At 33.7% G+C, this 19,583-nt stretch overlaps 2 protein-coding genes across 2 annotated transcripts in view; both read right to left on the bottom strand.

Annotated features, from left to right (window-relative positions):
- LOC108752185 (trypsin) overlaps positions 1–7,695 on the bottom strand; it is a 10,150-nt gene extending 2,455 nt beyond the window's left edge. Inside the window, exons 1-4 of the mRNA XM_018492857.1 lie at positions 4,939–7,695; positions 3,547–3,638; positions 580–757; positions 339–473 (exon numbers count right to left, since the gene is read on the bottom strand). Of these exons, the coding sequence (XP_018348359.1) occupies positions 339–473; positions 580–757; positions 3,547–3,638; positions 4,939–5,100 (567 nt within the window). The 5' untranslated portion in view covers positions 5,101–7,695. The remainder of the gene's footprint in view (positions 1–338; positions 474–579; positions 758–3,546; positions 3,639–4,938) is intronic.
- A 632-nt stretch (positions 7,696–8,327) lies between these two features.
- LOC108752193 overlaps positions 8,328–19,583 on the bottom strand; it is a 14,315-nt gene continuing 3,059 nt past the window's right edge. The window contains exons 2-6 of the mRNA XM_018492866.1: positions 15,872–16,092; positions 11,604–11,736; positions 11,167–11,300; positions 9,286–9,490; positions 8,328–8,669 (exon numbers count right to left, since the gene is read on the bottom strand). Coding sequence (XP_018348368.1) covers positions 8,557–8,669; positions 9,286–9,490; positions 11,167–11,300; positions 11,604–11,736; positions 15,872–16,092 — 806 coding nt within the window. The 3' untranslated portion in view covers positions 8,328–8,556. The remainder of the gene's footprint in view (positions 8,670–9,285; positions 9,491–11,166; positions 11,301–11,603; positions 11,737–15,871; positions 16,093–19,583) is intronic.

Here is a 19,583-nt window from a genome sequence, read left to right on the forward strand (position 1 = left end):
CAAAGTAAATTATTAATTTAAATAAATTTCTTTTTGAAAGAAAAACGCGATAGGAGATTCTAAAATAAACTAATAAAGAATAGATATTAAAGAATGTCTGATGAAGATTAGATATTCTTCTAGATATCGGAAAAAGTTTGCTTTAAACGGAATTTAAAATTGTTCTATTATTATTTCATGATAAATCAAATCCTTTATAATGCTGGAAAAAAGAGTTTGTCCATTTTTTATTGGGTTTTTATTTACAAAAAAAAAATTGCAAGATGTTTCTTCCATCGGAATATATTATTCTCATTTATATGCCGTATTTAAATAAAACACTTTGTAAACTTGCTTACGTTTGAGTCGGGTATGTGTCGACCCCATCCAATCGCGACACACTCCTCCGTGTATTTCTGGAATATATCCGTGATATACACCGGCGGAAGCGTAACGTATTGGACGTACGCGTTTCTGTAAAGAGGTCTCTTCAGCTGTAAAAGCAGGGCATGTATGATAGTGCAAGGCCACTCACAGTGATTACAAGGTTTGCTCTCTTTATTATCGACACAAAATTATATACACGGCATAAACAGTCACCCTGAACAATCCAATATCGTTTCGCATGTCCGAGAATCGAAACTCTGCGTGCGGGAATGTCTTGTCTACCAATTCCATCTGTATGGAACCCCAACTTGGTAAATACACGTAGGTCGAGCCGGCTATCACATAGAAATGGCGTGGATTCTCCGCTGCCCACGTGCCGTCGAGCAACCGTCTTTAAACAACGACGAGTTAATTATACACCTTGGTTTTTTTTTTACCTAAACAACGGAGCGATGTGAGGAAAAGTGGAACGCAATCAGACGTGAAACGTAATTGACAGAACACTTTTCTTATTAAACAATATCAATTGGGTTTAATGATTTTACTTTGTATGTGTTGAATATATAACTAAAAAGAAAATACTAAGAATATATGTAATATTCACGAAATTATGAAATTTTTTTTAAAACAACGTTTCTTTTTTAAAGAAGATTAATACTGTCTTTTAAGACAATATGATAAACATAATTTCTCTTTTTTTTTGTAAGCGAAGTATGAAGAGACAAAATCTGCATTAATTTTGTATAACAAATAAATTAGAAAATTAAATTTTCGATAAAATTAAAGACAAATGAATAACGAACGAATTAAGTGTTAAATTATTTTTTACGAATCTATTTTTGTATCATCTAAAGAAAGATGGAATATAATTAAAATTTATTGCATAAAATTGGTGTTTGATTACGGAAGAGAAGCGATACCGGAAATATATTTATTGAAGTCATGTTTCAATGTAATTATTAACTCTCTTCCAATTTGTCTCGTTCCCTTTAAATCACTCGTTCTTTTAATATTTTATGTAGCTGTCGTATAAACGAACGTACTGATTGCGCCCCAATTTCCTCTACGTACAATCACGAGCGGCCGAGCTGACACGTAAAACAGAAACTACGTTCACGCGAGTAGTAGTACATCTCATCGCTAGTACACAGCTAATCGATACACAGATAGATACCGCGACAGATATCATTGCCTTAGGATCTAGCGCCGCTAACCTTCTCGTTACTCGTGAAATATATACGCTAGACAGCACATCACTACTCACAGTCAAAAACAAATAAGATATACATACAATTAGAGAGGATGAACGGGACGGAAGGGACAAGAGGGCAAAATTCGCTTTATAATTGATACGCCAGTTGTCAACAGGCAGTTATTCTTATACCTGATCGCTGACACCGTTTGATTCACCTTCCTATCCTATTCACCCAGTTGTTGCTGTATAGTTGAAAGAAGGGTTGCATTGAGTAGCGAAAATATAAGTCCGAATGTTCCGCGTATATTTCACATACGCGATATAAATTACCTACCCAAATACATTTAGGACTTATTACATCTCTCTGTAATATTTATAATTAATGAATATTTCATAGAGAATGTGTAGATATAAATATCTCTTACAGAGAGACTCAATCTCCCGAAATATATATATTACATATTTTCAAACTAGATTTACTGGAAATTTAAATCTGCCGACCTGTTCGGTTAATTTCTCACAAATGGAAGCGATTTACATCTTACAAGACACGTCATTACATCAAACACAAGCCTTATGCTTTTTCTCGTGTGAACACGTTACATACATCTCTGCAGTAGCAAGGAGGTTAAACACGGCCACTAATACCTCATGTAATGTGGTGTAATCCTAAAATGTCTTACCAGGGCATTTGGTTTGGTTTACAAATAGATATACAATAATTATATTCCCGAGATTATACCGGGATGTAATTTATATTTTAGCCGACAAAGGATTTTTTCCCTCCGTGATCTTTTTTACTTCGCGAAACTTACTTTAAATCTAAAGAGATTTAGATCACATAGACAGCTCCGTGTTTAAGGATTAATTATAAGAAAAAATGAGAAGATTAATTCTCTCAGCTTCTTGAAAAGTTAATAAGTGAAAGCGAAAGATCGTTTAATCTATCTAAAGAAAATTTAACAATATGAAAATATCTTATATGTTCTAAAAGCAAGCGACAAAAATGTGTGACGATAAAAACGCTAAAAAGACATTAAAAAGAAATTAAGTTCGTTTAATATTTTTTTGTTAACAAAAAAAAATCAATTTAAATCTTTAAGAAAAAGTAATTTAAGAATAGTGTCTGAGAAAAGTTATTTAAATTTTTTCGCGTTTTCAGGGAGCTTAAAATTTATCTGAAGCTTAAGTCATTTTGTACAGCTTAAAAGGAATAAATGCTTTGTATGTTCACTTCTTTCAAAGTTCTTTCGAAATTGCAATTATAAAGTGATTCATAAGAATTAAAACAAAATAGCAATTTAAATATAAAATTCCAGTATATATATTACATATTACAAAACGTATATACTTTATCTAGATTTAGAAATTTTCATATAAGGCATTTTTGCGTGAAAGAAAGTGACTTTATCAAAATTAATATTATTACAACAACGCAAATGTACATAAATTTACTCCAATCCGTGTGGTAAATGTATCACAGAAAAGCATGAAAAGATAAATTCGCTGTACGATGTGGCAGTGTTTCCTAATCATAATTGGCCGCGAAGGCCTTTAAAACGAATAACTTTTATATACACACATCAACTCTTACACGTTATCAGCAAGTAAGCAAGAGATCAACATCTTAATAGCACTAAATGAAAAAGATCACAGTTAACATTAACACAGAATCAAGCTTAAAGAGTGTCGTGCGTTGCTAACACCTTCGGAGAGTCCACGTGTTCTATTCAGACAATGTCACGTGAAATATTCTCGCTCATTTTTCACCCCATTTTCGAAAGCTATCTTAATTCCGGGATGTAAATTCAGGGAGGGATCCCATCTTTGTTCAAACATCCCAGGAATGAAGATTGCGTGTTAGGGAGATGGGGCAACAAATACGTAGAACAAAGTGCTAAAGCCCCGGCTAGAGAGAGAGAGACTACACCACCCTCCGCGACAGACACAGCGCAAAATGCGAAACGCAGTCTTGTGACACGCACCTGACCATGCAATGGGCGGCCGACATAACGAACCTACAGGCGACGTAAGTGCCTCCGCACGAGTGGCTATAGGGTCGGCGCTGCACCGAGACCTAAGAGGAATTGACTTTGAAAAATTCGGATTCGTCGAGTCCGAGTCGAGTCGGTTGCCACCTTAACCCTTGCGCCTAGCTCGGAATGCCAAGCATATTCGAGACCGTCTGAATCTCAATTTCACGAGAAATCTTCTCTCGCTTCCCTGGTGGAAAATTGTTCTCAGAATCCTTCACATAATTTTTCAGAATTTCGACATTATTTTCAGAAAAATGCTTCAAATATTTTTATACGAATTAGGATACCTTCAAAAATATTTAAAACGAAAAAACCTACAGCTTTTCTAGAATTTTTTATATCATTTGTGAATTTCATATTATTTTTTGTATTATTTGTGAACTCTCTGAAATAGTCTAAGATTTTTCTTTCTACGATTTCCAAAGAGAACATGTAAAATATGAAGTTTGAAGGATTTTTCGGAAATCTTCATAAATTTAAAATTCTTGAAAATATATTATGAGAATATGAAATGAAATGTGAGATTTTCATTAAGGAGTTTTAACATTTTTTTAAATATATGTTTACTCTCAATTTGTTAAATCGTGTTAAATCTGTTAAAGAAAGACGTTTCGTAAAATCTCATTCAAAGATACGTTTCAAATTATATCATATCTATTCTATTAAAACTTGGAATAGAATAACATACAACTTTCTATGCAACGTCAACTAAGACAACGCTTAACTATTTGGATTTTGGAAATTGAGATTTCCGGCTGTCTCGAAAGCATTCAAAGTTAGATCACAGTATATATGTACTGTGGTTAGATTGACACGAGCAGTTAAAGTGCATCAGTATACCGTCAGTACGTATCACACAAACGAGAAATTAGAAGTGCCGAAATTGCACGATGTAATCTAGAGCTTGTGTGTTTCTTTAATAAAACCGATATCTCTCTGATATTCAAGTTGGTCCTACACGTGAATACACTCAAAGCGTAAACTGCAAGATACATCAGTTAAAACTTCATTTCATCACATCATCGTCGAACGATTTTACTCTGTACTACCGGTTAGAAATTGAAACAGTTTAATTCCACGAAAGAGCGTTTAAAAGACTTTATAGGTCGTTCTCTCTGTTCGCGTTGAATCGCTAAACATTTCGCTCTGTCAACTTTCGGTGCTGATAAAACCATCCCCGACCTCGCAGAGTACACTTCGCGTTACTTCCACGTCATTGACGTCAGAGTCGTCATACTACGCACTCCGTGGAGGTGTGGGTGACGGTACCGATGTTCTTCGCAAAGGTGAAAGGTTAAGGGGCTTGTGTGCGTGAGAGAAATGGGCGCGTCGCACGCATACGCTAAATGGATAATTCTTGATGTTGGTGATCTCCCCGCCGACGATGCGCACCGCCGGCTTATCAACCGTAGACTCCAATGGCGTCGTGGTTGTTTCGACACCGGTCACCAGGGAAATCGGGTGGAGATACGGTATTAGGACCAAAACCGCGAAGAGTATCATGGCTCGCGTGCGAGCTACCGTAAAGGCTTAACGGGATCCTCCATTTTCTGTGCCACGCTCCGTCGACTTTTGTTTTTCTGCTAATTTATACCAGACTTGCTCTTCCTAGTCGTGCACCTTCTTACTTTTCCTCGGGCTAAATATAAATAAATTATCGTTGCGTTTCCAAGAAGCGTAGCTAGCCGCTGCTGGGAACGCTAGTGGCAATGAAATCGTAATATATCTTGCAAAAGATGAAAGTGGAATCTTATGTATGTATAATGAATGTATCGACGTGAAGTTTTCCAATGTATTGGCGTAAAGTTCTCCATTGGCAAATATATACTGACGTGAAGTTCTCCAATATAATTCTTTTTCATCATGACCAATGTAATTTTTCTTTTTTCACATCACGATCTTTTCCATATGTCCTCTCCCTTCCCCTACAAACTTCACAATCAATTTTATATGAAATTTGATATTGAAGGTGCAGCTAGAAACAGCAAATCTGTATAAATTTGCAATATGATCAATTTTTTTTCGAGCTTTTTTCGACATGCTAGAGTGAACGCTGAAACGACTAAAGATAACTTCATTAAAAAGTGAGATCGTTAAAAAAGACGACTTCTTTTCTATATTAGTTGTCAGTGATTGCGATTTTGCTTTCCGAGAAAAAGCATGTCGCCTAGCAGACTAAGATCTGCCTGAGATATTTTCTAATTTGCGGATATATGAAAAGGCACTTCTCAATTAAAATATCATTACTAAGCTTTCAAACTTCGCTTAGACGACCGATGCCTTATACGTCTTACAAGTACAATAAAAATTAAAAAGTAGTATATTTATTGCAAGTTTGAAAGCATGTAAGAATTTGCACGCGATTGGAATAATCTCGATTTTAGCAAATAGTCGCACAATCTGAAATATATGCATAAAAATTCATTAATCATAAATATATTCTTTACTTCTATAAAGCACTACATAGTCAATGTTTGTTCCCTAACGTTTCCACTTTCCTCTAACTATGACAATAAATTTATCATTTAATTAGTAATTTGCCGCTTTTTAATCTTTATATTTAATTGTAACTGAATTCGATCGCGCGATTGAGTACCCCTAGTTTGTAACGTCAGCTACAAGACTTACGTTCGTAAGATTCGATCTGTGAAGCTATCAAAAACTTTTTTAGTTAGATTAGTCGTCTAACTGGAGACGATGATACGTTCCCTCTGATTATCCTAATGATCAAGATTAGATTAGTACTCTAAAGCCTCGGAAAGCATCGTTAGCGTTCACTCTAACGTAAACGTTCTTATCATAACGTTCGTATCATAATCCTTTTAATATTCCAAAGTACCGCCAGCTCAGGTAGTCATACTAAATATACTCTTACGCTGCAGCCAATATGGCTGTTTAAAGTTGCTGGTATTTAGTACGAGTGCCGACAGCAAAGAGAAAGAGAGAGAAAGAGGATTATGATTTTTTAACGAGGAGGTGTGTCAATACACAGATAAGAGATAATCCCAAGCGCTTGGTTGTTTGGTGATAGTATCGGCATCAAGAGTTTTAAATCCAGTTAAAAACCACGTCGTATCGACGGGTAACGCGCCCAATAGTGTTCCAAAAAGTTTGGCCACAAGCACGGCCGTAATCGCTATTTCTACAGATGGTTGAGTCAGAGCTTGATCGAATCAGTTCGATTCGCCCTCTTTCGCAGTCTTTCGATCGATCTCAATAAGATCGATGTAACGCCTAACTATCTCTCGTAAAATTACGAAGAGATAAGTATATAATCACAAGATCTGATTGTACATTGATTGTAAATTCAAGCAAAGAAATTGTGCTTTATTGTTTAGTAATTATGTGTAATAGATCAGGTCATTATTGATCAAACTCTGACTCGAGTATCTCTAGTTATCTCTAGCTTCTCGCAGTCCTCTAAATGCCTAGCCGCTGTCGCGGTGTTTTTTAAGCTTGCTTCTTTAAAATACGCTGAAGGAAGTCGTAATGTAATACTGATTGTGAGTTGTACATCCCGTTTCATCGATATCCCTCAGTTAGTTATAGCGCGTGAAGTACAGATGAAGAATCGAAAACAAAAATGGCCTAAGTGAGCGATCTTGTGGTGTACTCGTTTATATTGTTATGTAATTTGTATTAAAACGATTAATTTAAATTAGAAGACAGTCCGATATTTCAACGTGTTCGTGAAATATTTCAATACGTGCAAAAAGATCCGAGTACCTTATAAGTCATTCATATTTTTGACTTACGCCATTCTTGCTTTAAATTTCTCTTGAATATATTTCCTACGGAGCGCTAAGCTCCGAATTACGGTGAAATGACGGTGAATGTTTGCTATAGTATCTATGTCCTATTATACGCGGATAAGTTGTCACTTCTCTAGATTATTGTCGGAAAATTGATCTCATCGCTGTGTGTGTTTATTACGAAACATCATGAAACGGGGCGTAATGTAAAAAGATTTAAATTATAAAAAAGATAATTTTATATCTACTGCGAATTAAATAAAAATCATCTTTCTTTATTTAATCGAGATTCTAATGGCTTGAACGATATATGGAAATATTGTAGAAAGAGCAAAATCTGTTAATGGAAAACTGCTATTAAAATCAGATATCCCCAAAGGGAAAAGTCTATTAAATCAATTCGACTGATATTAAAGTGTTTTTTATTCGAATACGAGTTTTTTTTTGTATAGCTTTTATAGAAATGTGCGCGCAGTAACAAGAATGTATTGCTAGCTTAAAAAACATTTTATTTCCCCAGCGGCGAGGCGAGACTAGATGAAATGTTATATTAACGCGTATCGGAAAACCATATCATTTTTTAAAATAAAATATAAATTACAGTTTGTAATGTATACATCATATGATATCTCGATAACATTTTAATATAGATCAAATTTTTATATAGTTAACAATAAAGCTATGTACGTTTTACTTTAAAACTGTAATAAACTCTTTTTTTTTTTCAAAGATACGTTAACTAATTCAACAATACAAATATATACATGTTCTGCTATAGAACAAAAATATCTTTGCGTAGCTCGATTTTTTTCTTTTCTAATTTAACTTTCAGATAATAATTTTCAAAATCCTATTATATGCACTCTATGATAAGTATATTCGAATAGTATTGAAGGAAGAGACATAGCTTTCCGACACACCTTGCCGAATGTTCGGACATTAAATTGTTTCTCATGATAATGGGATTGATATGTTTCGCGAGACAGACGACGCTCGTTTTATAAGCAATAATCGAAAATAGTTTGCGCACGAAGAAGCCGCGTCTATGAGTTTACAAAACTTCTGCAAAGACAATAAAACCGCTGCCCCCGTGTATTTCGATATATCGAAGGAAGACATTGTGATTGTTCGATCTTATGTTCATCGCCTTAACATCCTTACAATTAGATATGTTACAGCCGAATTATCCTAGAACAATTGACTTTTATTAAGGAATAAACTCGTGCATTGCGCTCAATATGCACAGTATTGTAGGTAGCGTGAGTTCTCGTATGAGAATCGCCGCGGAAGACGTCACATCCGCCGCTGGTATGATTTGCACTGAAACAAGTCGCACGGTACAAACATCGGGACTTTTACTTTTGTTATTGATAAATTGGTAAGAATAACAAAAAATATGACAGCCGCCCCCCTGAGGCTCATAGAAGGCAAAAAACACGTGGAAAGGTATAAAGTCCCGGAGAGCAGTCAGTTTTTCGCAGAAAAAATGTATATTTTTTTTATTTCCGATGTTTTTTAATAAAATAATCCGTATCTATCTTTATCTATCACTCTGTTTTCGACATCATGCATGTATTCAATGGTTAAAAGTTGTTCCTATTAGCAAATTCGATTGGACGCACTCAGTGCGCACTGGTGCACATTAAAGCCATCGTACCCAAAATAACGTAAAAAAAAGATGTGTTTATACGTAAACATAGAAATCAATTAAATCCTGAAATATATTTTATTGTATTATATTAGGTAAAATGTGTATTTTATAATTCGAAATATTTGCATTTCACTTTTATACTCAAATTAAATCAGTGTACAACGACTTTAATGTGCACCAGTGCGCACTAGTATTTCCGATCGAATTCGCCATACAGTCCACAGACTTCTCTATCTGTGTGTTATACATACGAAAAAGAGTTTGATATCTTATGAAAAAACTTACCCGACACCGTTTTTGTTTTAATATCGGCAAATTGCTCGTGGTGCATGGGAAATGCAGGTATTGTTGCCTGACAGCTGATCTCAAGATGCCCATTTTGGCCAGCGTGCAACGCGGAAACCTCCACCTTCAGTTTAGCAGTAGCGAACATCAGATGGTTCTTATTATGATATGTATGCGGATAGTGTGTCACTAGAGCGATATCCACCTGGTGGAAATCGATAATCAGAAAATTACAATCGGGCGAAGGAATATATTTCCAAAGCTACTTAAAAATTTAATTGCTCATAATTACGTGTAAGTTCGAGTTATTATATTATAAAAGCATGTTTTTGCAATATGAAAATATTTAAAAAATATTATTCTCTCCTTCAAACACAAGTAGTAATTTTCAAGGAACTTTGTCAAAAACGATCATAATAAACCAACCCAAAAAGTATTTCAAAGCTTGCAGAAATTTCTACTTTTCAAATCGGTAATTTAGATAACGACATGATTGATCTTTTACGAAGCTACACGGATAAGTGGACATCAATTTCAAAGTTTTTACGAACTTCACAAAGTTCCATGGCGTGAATTAAAATCGCACGTGAAAGCAGTTTATAATCTTTGCAAGAGTGAATCATTATTTTTAATTTGCATATTTATTAAGTGTTGTACGGTCTTTTTTCACTGAGTAATTTAACACAGAAGCAGAAAGCGTCTTTTTTATTTTGGCTTGCAGAAGATGAACAGAATAGCGCTTGAAAATAAATAGTCTTTAAAAAACGAATAGAAAGATTTAAGCTTCCTCTTTGAGGTGCACCTGTCATTTTTTTCGATATAAAAAAACTTTCCGTATGTAAATTTCGCTTAAATGAGACTCTAAAAATTAAACAATCAACACATGTTATCATTCAACTTGGCATATTTCCGAGAAACTAAAAATACTATAATCTTAACGTAATTTATGTCCTTTGTGTTCGAAATAACCACGTTAGGAAAAACAACGTTCGCTTGATTCTATCGCTGCAGATCCGTCGCGTATTGTGTGGAGGTTGCACCAGTTGCACGGTCGGATTTATGGTTCTTTATATGTTATGTATACAGCGTATATACATGACATACCTAGGTGCACTTTAAAAAGAAAATTTAGACCCTTTTATTCGTTTTTTACAGAATACCGAGTGCTACTTCGTCTTCCGTGAGCAATCAAAAAGCTTTGTAAAGTTCGTAACAATTTTGAAATTCGACAAAGTACCCCGCACAAAACATACGGAAAATGGATCCCGGTTAATTCGGATGAATTTGTAATATGTTGTAGTTCTGATCAAAAGTCTCCATCGGCACGAAGTAAAATAGTATATTCAACTCTAAACAGCGATTTTTTTTTGGCAGAGTTTGATGTACAATAACTCAAAAACTGTTCATTATTTTACTTCATACCGATGAAGACTTTTGATCAGGACTACAACATATTACAAATTCAGCCAAATTAGCCGGGATCTATTTTCGTATATTTCGTGCGAGGTCCTTTCCATTTGTGTATCTATATGTTGCTCCATAAAAAATCAATTAAATAGTTAAAAATTGAGCTATAAAGTAAAGACTTCAAGCTAAAACGTTTTTTGGATCATCACATTATGATTATTTTTGACGCTATCATCTTTAGAAAAATGTCTATTTTTGGGAAGCAGGATAGGTAATAAATTTATAATTTTTTGTGATATTAATTCTATTGGGCTAAAATGTTCAAGTATCGTAAGAGTAAAAAGCGATCAAAAGTGTACGTATAAATTCTTTAATAACAGTGTATCATTCGTAATTGTTAACTCGTCAAATAGATATTCTTTCTATCGGACTTGTTAAAATCGAAGTTGTATTTCAATCTCTGTTGTTTTTTACCTCTTCGCCGTTTATAAACCATGTTATATAAGGAACTGGATGTGCGGGCGAGGATGAACAATTTGCCTCCAGGCTTTCGCCTACTACATATACACTCTTCTTGAATGTAATTCTAGGATTATCAGTTTGTGGATCTAAAAAATATTATTAAAAATATATCGAAGATGCGCGGAGATGGTATTTAAAAATCTATGTCAATTTATGATCAGTTAAAATTTAGATCTTGACACTTATTCAATCTGAGAAATGTATAATATCTAATAATAATTTTCATATCAAATTATTGTGTTTGTTAGATCAATACTGATATTTTGCTTAGCACCTAAATGGAGCTGCTCAATAAAATTAATATAATTCAATACAATAAAACGACTAATGCCATTAGTAAGGAGATATATATGTCTATTCTTGTGTGTAAAGTTGACAATATCACTCACATATCACTTTCATGTGTACGGGATCAGCGCCAGCAGTATAAATGGGAGTTGTCATAGTGACTTCACAGGAATAAATGCCGGAAGCTTCGTAACGCACATTGTGCAATTTGATTGTCGTGCCATTCTTTGAAAACTGGAAAAGATTAGCAACATGTTAATAAGGATTATAACACATCGTGGTCAAGTGGAGAGTACGTCGTTTTAATCAAATTACATTCCATACCTACGTAAAAGAACACAAGTAATAAATACTGCATAAACAATTCGAGTGTGCATACAAAATTGTATGAAAATTAATTTTTCTCTCAGAGCATGATTTTATATTTACAATCTGTTTTGTACTCTGTAAGTTTAGTTATTTAATAAAGAAGAGTTTCGTTTTGCATAAGAGAATATAGAATGCCTTTGTATCGCAATATCTTTTTTTTAAACGAGTCATTCCTTTGCTTTTAAATATGTTGAATTTGATAATGAAGTGAGTGAAAATTATTTTTAAATGAAAGTTCAAGAGTGTGCTTCTACCGACTAGCTTTACCAGGATTTATCATTTATATTCCTTTTATCTAGTCATTACAATTATATCGAGTGGATGCACGAGCAAGGTGAAATGCTTTGAAAATACAAAACAGAACACTTTGGATAATGTAATTCAAAGTTCTAGCAAAATTGTTTTACCACTTTTGGTCCTATTACACTTAGATCATATCTGTCGCAAATATTTCGCTTTAAGGATCCTAAGTAGTCGCGGCGGCCATGTTGAAATCGTGACGTCAGAAGCGAGGAATGGCACGTTAATTTATGCTGCAAGCCATTTGTAAATAAAAACAATTTATAAGGATAAATCTATGACGAGAAATGCTTTAAAATACATGTAAAAACCGGTAGAATTGTCCTTTTCTTCCTTAATAGTTAATAAATGGTCGTAAAAGACAGGTAAAGTGAGCCTAATTTTGGACAGAAACACATGATTTGAATAGTTGTTGAAATGAATGAAATATACGCTTTTACGAATAAAATTTCAGGATAACTATAGTTTCTGCCCATTTTCAGGACTTCCATAAGTACAAGACTTTCACAATTGAGCAAATAATAACGAAATGGCATGTAGTACAAATTTCGTCGTTAAAACGTCACTTTTCCACGCCTATAAGTTCAGTCATTTATCGGCAAAGCGCTGTAACATACATACAAGCATGTATATGGGCTCGTGCTTGTGTGTGTGTGTGTGTGTGTGTGGCTACCAATTTCGTCACATTTCACCAGGCCGCCGACTGATTTTGAATCGCATGCTGACTACAAGAGCCTTAAAGGACACGATTAATCTCTATTTGGATGTGTTGAGGTGATAAACACCTAAATTATAGAAAAAAAAATTCTTTTCCTGTAATCAGATTAACAAGATAAAAAAATTCGAAAAGTTCAAGCTATTCATCACGATTTCTTTATTCTATTATTATGATTTCTTTTTTAGAATCATAGTATTCCTAAGGCACTGTGACTGGAAGGTCTATTGCATTAACTCAATTTCGTTATTAGTAGCTTAGATCTAATCATTCTTAGCGCCCTATTTGTTACGCGTATCTTTACCTACATCTTTCATGACGTACTGTAATAACTTTAAGATATCTCGGAATTATATATAACGCTGTGTGAAACAGTCGCATATTCTCTGTTATCAACAATAGAATTCTAATAGTAGCGAAATAGTCATCGAGTGTAAGTTCCAATAGTTTTTCAAAAGTTTCTATAGAAATAGAAAACTAAAGTAGAAAGTAAGAAAAGGAGACGATAAAAGTATATCCTAAAAAAAAAGGCAGATATTTATAAAAGAAGAAGAATTGTCGCGCGCGCGTGTAATCTCGATCGATTTTTTTCCCTCGAGAATAAAATGGGTGAAAATGCCAAGTGCAGGAAAGTTCCTCAGCGCAAAGAAAGAGAGAAAAGTGTTTTCGACACTTAACAATCGTTCGTCATCAGCGGCCTGAAACCCTCCGGCCGAATGAACGTTCTACTTCTGCCACGTGTAGCCTCATTATTAATGTGTTGACTCTACATACATACTGGCACAAGCAACTCATCCTCGTACGTTAAGGTATCACATATGGATTAGTACAAGTATTGGTTTTCCACCTTATCCCTTTTTTAATAGATCACCCATCTGCTGCGCGCTCCCATCGAAAACATTCACGAAGGAAATTGCGCTGCCACGCGTTACTACTCGATGTTCTCGGGGGGATAGGGAGAGTATTTTACGTAACGGAGTACATGCATATGTACGTAAATAGCTTTGCTTTGTGTCGATACATAAAAGACTGCGCCTTAGGTAAATGCGTTTAGCTTTGCTCGCTTAATCATTGGCAAAAGACAGGAGCGGACTCCGGATATTCAGCTTATACGTTATCGAGGGTGTCCTCGTTATTTTTGGATTTTTGTTTACTACAGTTTTTTCTTATAGAACGTACCGCAACGTGCGGGATAGATATATGCAGACCAAGTTGTATTTTTACCTGTCCACGTAATAATGTTAGACGACAGGTTAAAAAAAAAAGAGACATTTATTATTTCCTTACGTAAACAGGTGCGTGATGTAACGGTAAGTGAAGTGAAAAGCTTATAATAAAAAATAAATATTTGTTGCGAAGACACACGCATACATAAATAGGTAATACTTGAGAAATTAAAAAAAACAAATACTAATTTGATGCATAAACTTTGTTTGTAAAGGAAAGGATTATTATATATTTTCAAGATTCTGAATCTTACAGTAAAATTTTGATAAAGATGAAATGGCAAATGATACAATAAATGTACAGGGTGTTAGTTAAGTATGTTGTCATACTCACAGGGCGATTCTTTGGTTTATTTCAAGTAAAAAAGTCCATGTAAACATGTGTCCTAAACGGCTTAGTTTCCGAAATACAGGTGAATGTTCGCGAAATGTTTGGCGAAACGGTAAATTGCGTTGGATCTTCCTGTATAAATATGCCTTACTTCACGTGAATTGCCATTCGTACAACCGTAAATAAAGTGACAAAATCAAAGTCAAAGCCTCCTAGACCACTTAAGACTCACCAGATCACTTAAATCCTTTGAATTATTTCCTTTGGGAGCATCTGAAATCATTGATTTATACCACCCCAATTGAGAATGAGAATGATTTGAGGAATCGAATAGCTGCTTCATGCGAGGCAATACGTAACACATCTGGTATCTTTGAGCGTGTACGTCAATCTGTGAGAAGAAGGCTCGATGAATGTATCATGGCGCAAGGTGGACATTTTCAACAATTCATCTAATTGTTTTATTTCATCAGAAGAACTGAAGCCTGTTTTTGTTTTTCTGTTTTTGACTAGTTTTTGACTAGTTCAAGCTGTACTTCTTTCAAATAAACAGATTATTGCTACACGTTTAAATTTTTTTATTTCGAAACTAAACCGTTTAGGACATATGTTTATATGGATTTTTTTACTTGAAATAAACCAAAGAATCGTTCTGTTTTGAGTATGGCAATATACTTAACTAACACTCTGTATATACGTGTAAATATTTACTTAGAACATTGAAAATTAAACAGAAATCTAAAATAGCGCTATGCATGCAACATTATGTATATATGGATTTAAGATGTATTCTGAAAGGTTGAAATTAAATATCGCATATGTTGAATTGAAATTATTTTGCAATGCAAAACGTGGAAAAGATGTGGAAAATTTCAACAAAAGCGGTTACTCATTTTATTTCTTAATACACTTTCTGTCTAGACATGCTTGACTTTCGTTACAGAGATAGAAATTCGATTAACATTCAAGATTTAAAGATAACAATATAGACGTAGATATATAATTGTAGATTGAGATGCAAAGGTCGATGCCATCATTGCCATCAGTCTTGGCCCCGTGTAAATTTGACACAAATTTATGTAGACGTGTTATCGAACCTGCATGTCATGTTGCGGCACGACTGCGATGCCTTTGAGATAATTATGTACATCAAAGCGAAAGTCATAGTGTATACGTATCAGGGTAAAGCGATATTCAAAATATTTATGAGCTGTCAAGAATCGAATAAACCAGGTTTAAAGTTAATTGATGAAGTCAATCGTTGTCTCTTCCTCTTATCCATTCTGTTGGAACCCAACAGTTGAGTACGCTCGATAATTCGACTAATAGCAAATATAACGAAACAACAAGAGAACAAATTAAAAAGATACAAAAAATAATTAATAAGAAATACTAATTTCAAAGACCTTGTTGCTCTATTTCGCTCACCTCCATTTTGGCGCCGTCGATGAATACGGATTTGTCTGGGATATACGGCGGATTCCTCTCCTTAATGTACTGAAATATCCTCTTCTCGCCCTTCATAAATTCTATTTTGTGCAGCAAGTCGTCCGCGACAGTGTGATTGCACAGCAAGATGGCTGTGCTGCCATGCGTTACATACTGCGGCGCTATCAATTGCACGTTCATGTGATCCGCCAGTGTCGCGTCTGGAAATCGTGAAATCACCGTACGTATATACTACCGTGTATATTACCTCAATTCTGGCGACCGAATGGCCATAGACATTATCTACAATGTCCAACGTGAGCGGTATTAATTCTACTATTGGATGGTACTCGTGGAAATTGCGGGGCGCGATTAAGGGATGATTTTACGAGGTTTTTTAACGAACGTGAGTCGCAAAAAAATCCAAAAATACTAAAAGTTAAAAGTTTCGATGTATTTAATAGGAAATTGAGAGAAAATATCACATTACGCAAAATATATTGTATTTCCAAATATGTTTTAACAAAAGTTAACAGGACTCTCAATTAAAAAAAAAATAATATTTAAAAAAAAGAGAACTGAAGAGTGAGAGTCGAAGGCGAATTTCGGTGCGTAATATACAAAATAACAGTTATTTTAAACACGTAAGTTAATTAGACATTTTAGCTTAATTTTGAGCCACCTTCAACAAGTTAACAAATATTTGGAGATAACCTTATGCTCGCTACATAGAACATAACGCAATCCATCCTGAATGTCAAAAATAAATATGTCGGTCACAACCGATTGATAAGCCGGGTGATTAATGGATTCAAACAACAGCCAAGTGAAATAGAGAACGAGAGATTAAATTGATGCAAATAAATTGATTGCGTTACGTGGGGAGTGAGATTATCTACAAATATCTGTTAAGATATCTTGCTGAAGATAGTTACAAATTAAGCTGAAATATCCCAACATTAAACTTAAAATATTTAAAATAAATTTGTTTAATAATTTACATTATGCACTGAAATTTCCGTTTGACTTTCATCAGCCTTTTTTTTAAATTATTGTTTTTCAAATACATATTTTCCTATATTTTTAGACGTATCTCTACTAATAGCATATTTAAAATTTCGAATTTTGCAAATTTAGTCATCCATTTAGTCATCAATTTAGTCATCCAGATATTCTTACCTTTCACCGTAGTTTATAATTGATCGTCATTATACATTTATAATATTTTATGGGCTAAAAAGTACGATACTTTGCGAATAATTCAGGTATTCATTTTTTAAAGCAGTTCTTCTTTTAATTATTGTTTTTCAAATATATTTCTTTATTCTAAGATTTTTTTATACGTGAAAAGCCTAACTTTATATTTTTGTTATGTTTGTAATTTTATATTATAAAACCGATCAATTTTACGTTCCAGATATTTTCATGTTTTTATCGTCATTACATATTTATCGTTGTTATACATTTATGATATTTTGTAGACTAAAAGCTACGATATTTTGCGAGCACATTTAGATACGAAAGATTATTGTTTAATAAAGAATGAAGTGAGACTTTGAAACCGTAAAACTGTTCCTTGATGCTTCCCATATATTCTATGGTTTATGTGATATTCATTTAGAATTGAATTCGTCGGGGGTTAACTTCGAGGGGTGTCGTAACCTACAAACCTAGATAAGGTCACGTATAGGGTGTCTTTCCGTGCACGTAATTCTAAATCTCTTCTTGGGACCATATATTTCTGTTGAAATAAAATTTATCTGCAATTTACTGTGAAGAATAAGGTTCATTTCTGGCTATTTATAAAATTTCTCTATATAAAAATTCTTACGTTTGAATTTTTTTATAATAGTCGACTTTAACATTTTTGTAGCGATAAATATGAACTCCGAATTGCTCGTAGGATTTTTAAAACAAAACGACATATTCCTTCTACAGAAACAAATACGCGTCTCTTGTTTATTATATACCTTACTATATACATTCAAAGCTTTATTTATATTAAATAAAATATAACATAATAATAAGATTTAGAGAGAAAGAGAAGAAGAGAGAGAGAGAGAGAGAGAGAGAGAGAGAGAGAGGAGAGCAATTTGATATTTCGATTAAACGCTGTCAAGACCAGCAATCATGTTCCATTCGATTTTCATCGAACTGGCACCGACATGACAACGAGTCGACGGAGAACAGATTAATCTAGCTATTGCCAGGAATTGGAAGAACGGAGGGCCTTCGCGCGGCCGACTGTAACTACTTGTGGCAGTCCGCCCTGTTGCTGGGAGGTGTTACTGTATCGATCAGAATGAAAGCGCGCGTTACCGCCGCACGCATGGTATATTATTTCGAGACGTTTCGAGACAAGAGGCCTATTTTCGAAGTCGATCATACGATAATGCTAATACCACGCGATTTTCTACGCGTTTGTCCTGTAATATTTCAACGAGCGCTTAAAGCCGAACAACCAACTGTGTTACGAGTTCTTCGCAATTAGAATCGACCGATTTTTTTCTACGCGACATTACATTGACTGGAGCAGTGGTATAATCGCAGGAAATAGATGATTGATTTTAGAATCCATAAATATTATTTTATACTATTTTTACTTTGAGATAATTATTTTCTCTTTACGAATACATACTTTTACTTTGACATAATAAAATGATAATTTCTTTGCGATATCTCTGTTTATAAAGTAATTGATTTTTATATTAAGAATTTTCAAAGCAGCTTTTTCCTGCTTATTATTAAAACAAGAAAAGTACTTGTATCGAATCGTCCGATTTATATAGAAGAGATTGAATGCTTTATGTCAAAGATGAAAAATAATAAAAACAATAAGAAATCTTTTGAAAGCTTTCCTTTCGTAGGAAATGAATATAACGCTTTGATTTGTAAAAATTATACGCAATAATATATTTTATTCCTTTTAAAATAAATATTTTTATAAGTACTACGAGAAAGAGTTTTGAGACTGTTCAATTCGTAATATCTAAAACCGACACTTGGTTTCTCTTATGTAAATAACGTGCAATTAGGGTGAATATAATTGGATCGATAAATAGTCGAATAATTGGTTTCTGCAACAATGGCTTTTAAACTCGAGTTATGTGCGAATGAACCGAAAAAGTGATCGTATTTTTAGTCATTAAATTAAACTGATTCAATAACTTTTTTAATTTAATTCGATTTTGATTTTCATTCAACGCTATATACTTTCATCTACTTATAATTAGTCTAAATCAAAAAAGAATATTAATTTGAATATATTTCTTACTCTATATTACATTAGATCCATCAGAATTTATTTTCAAACTTTTTATATTTAATTATAATGCAGTAAAAAACAAATATTTGTTTCTATCTCGAATATAATATGAAAAATTTGTTTTTTTTTTATTTCTTTACGTAATAAAATATTTATAGTTCAATTTTACATTTAACATTTAGAACTGTCGACAAATAAATGTTTACCAATTTAAATATTATTATATATTTAATTTATCTCTTTTGACAAAAAGAGTTTTGTCAAAAAGTAAATTAATCATTCATTCGTTGTAACAAAATTCATGAAATATTTCCGGACATACATCGTTATAAACTTGTTAATTTTTTAAAAATTATAAATCGGTCAGTTGGATTGTTTCGTTAGTTTTAGAAAGAGTGTCTTACATGCGGTTTTGAGATGTCATATAATTATTTTATTAGCTGGATG

Source organism: Trachymyrmex septentrionalis, unplaced genomic scaffold (assembly GCF_001594115.1).
Source record: "Trachymyrmex septentrionalis isolate Tsep2-gDNA-1 unplaced genomic scaffold, Tsep1.0 scaffold59, whole genome shotgun sequence".
Lineage (NCBI taxonomy): Eukaryota > Metazoa > Arthropoda > Insecta > Hymenoptera > Formicidae > Trachymyrmex > Trachymyrmex septentrionalis.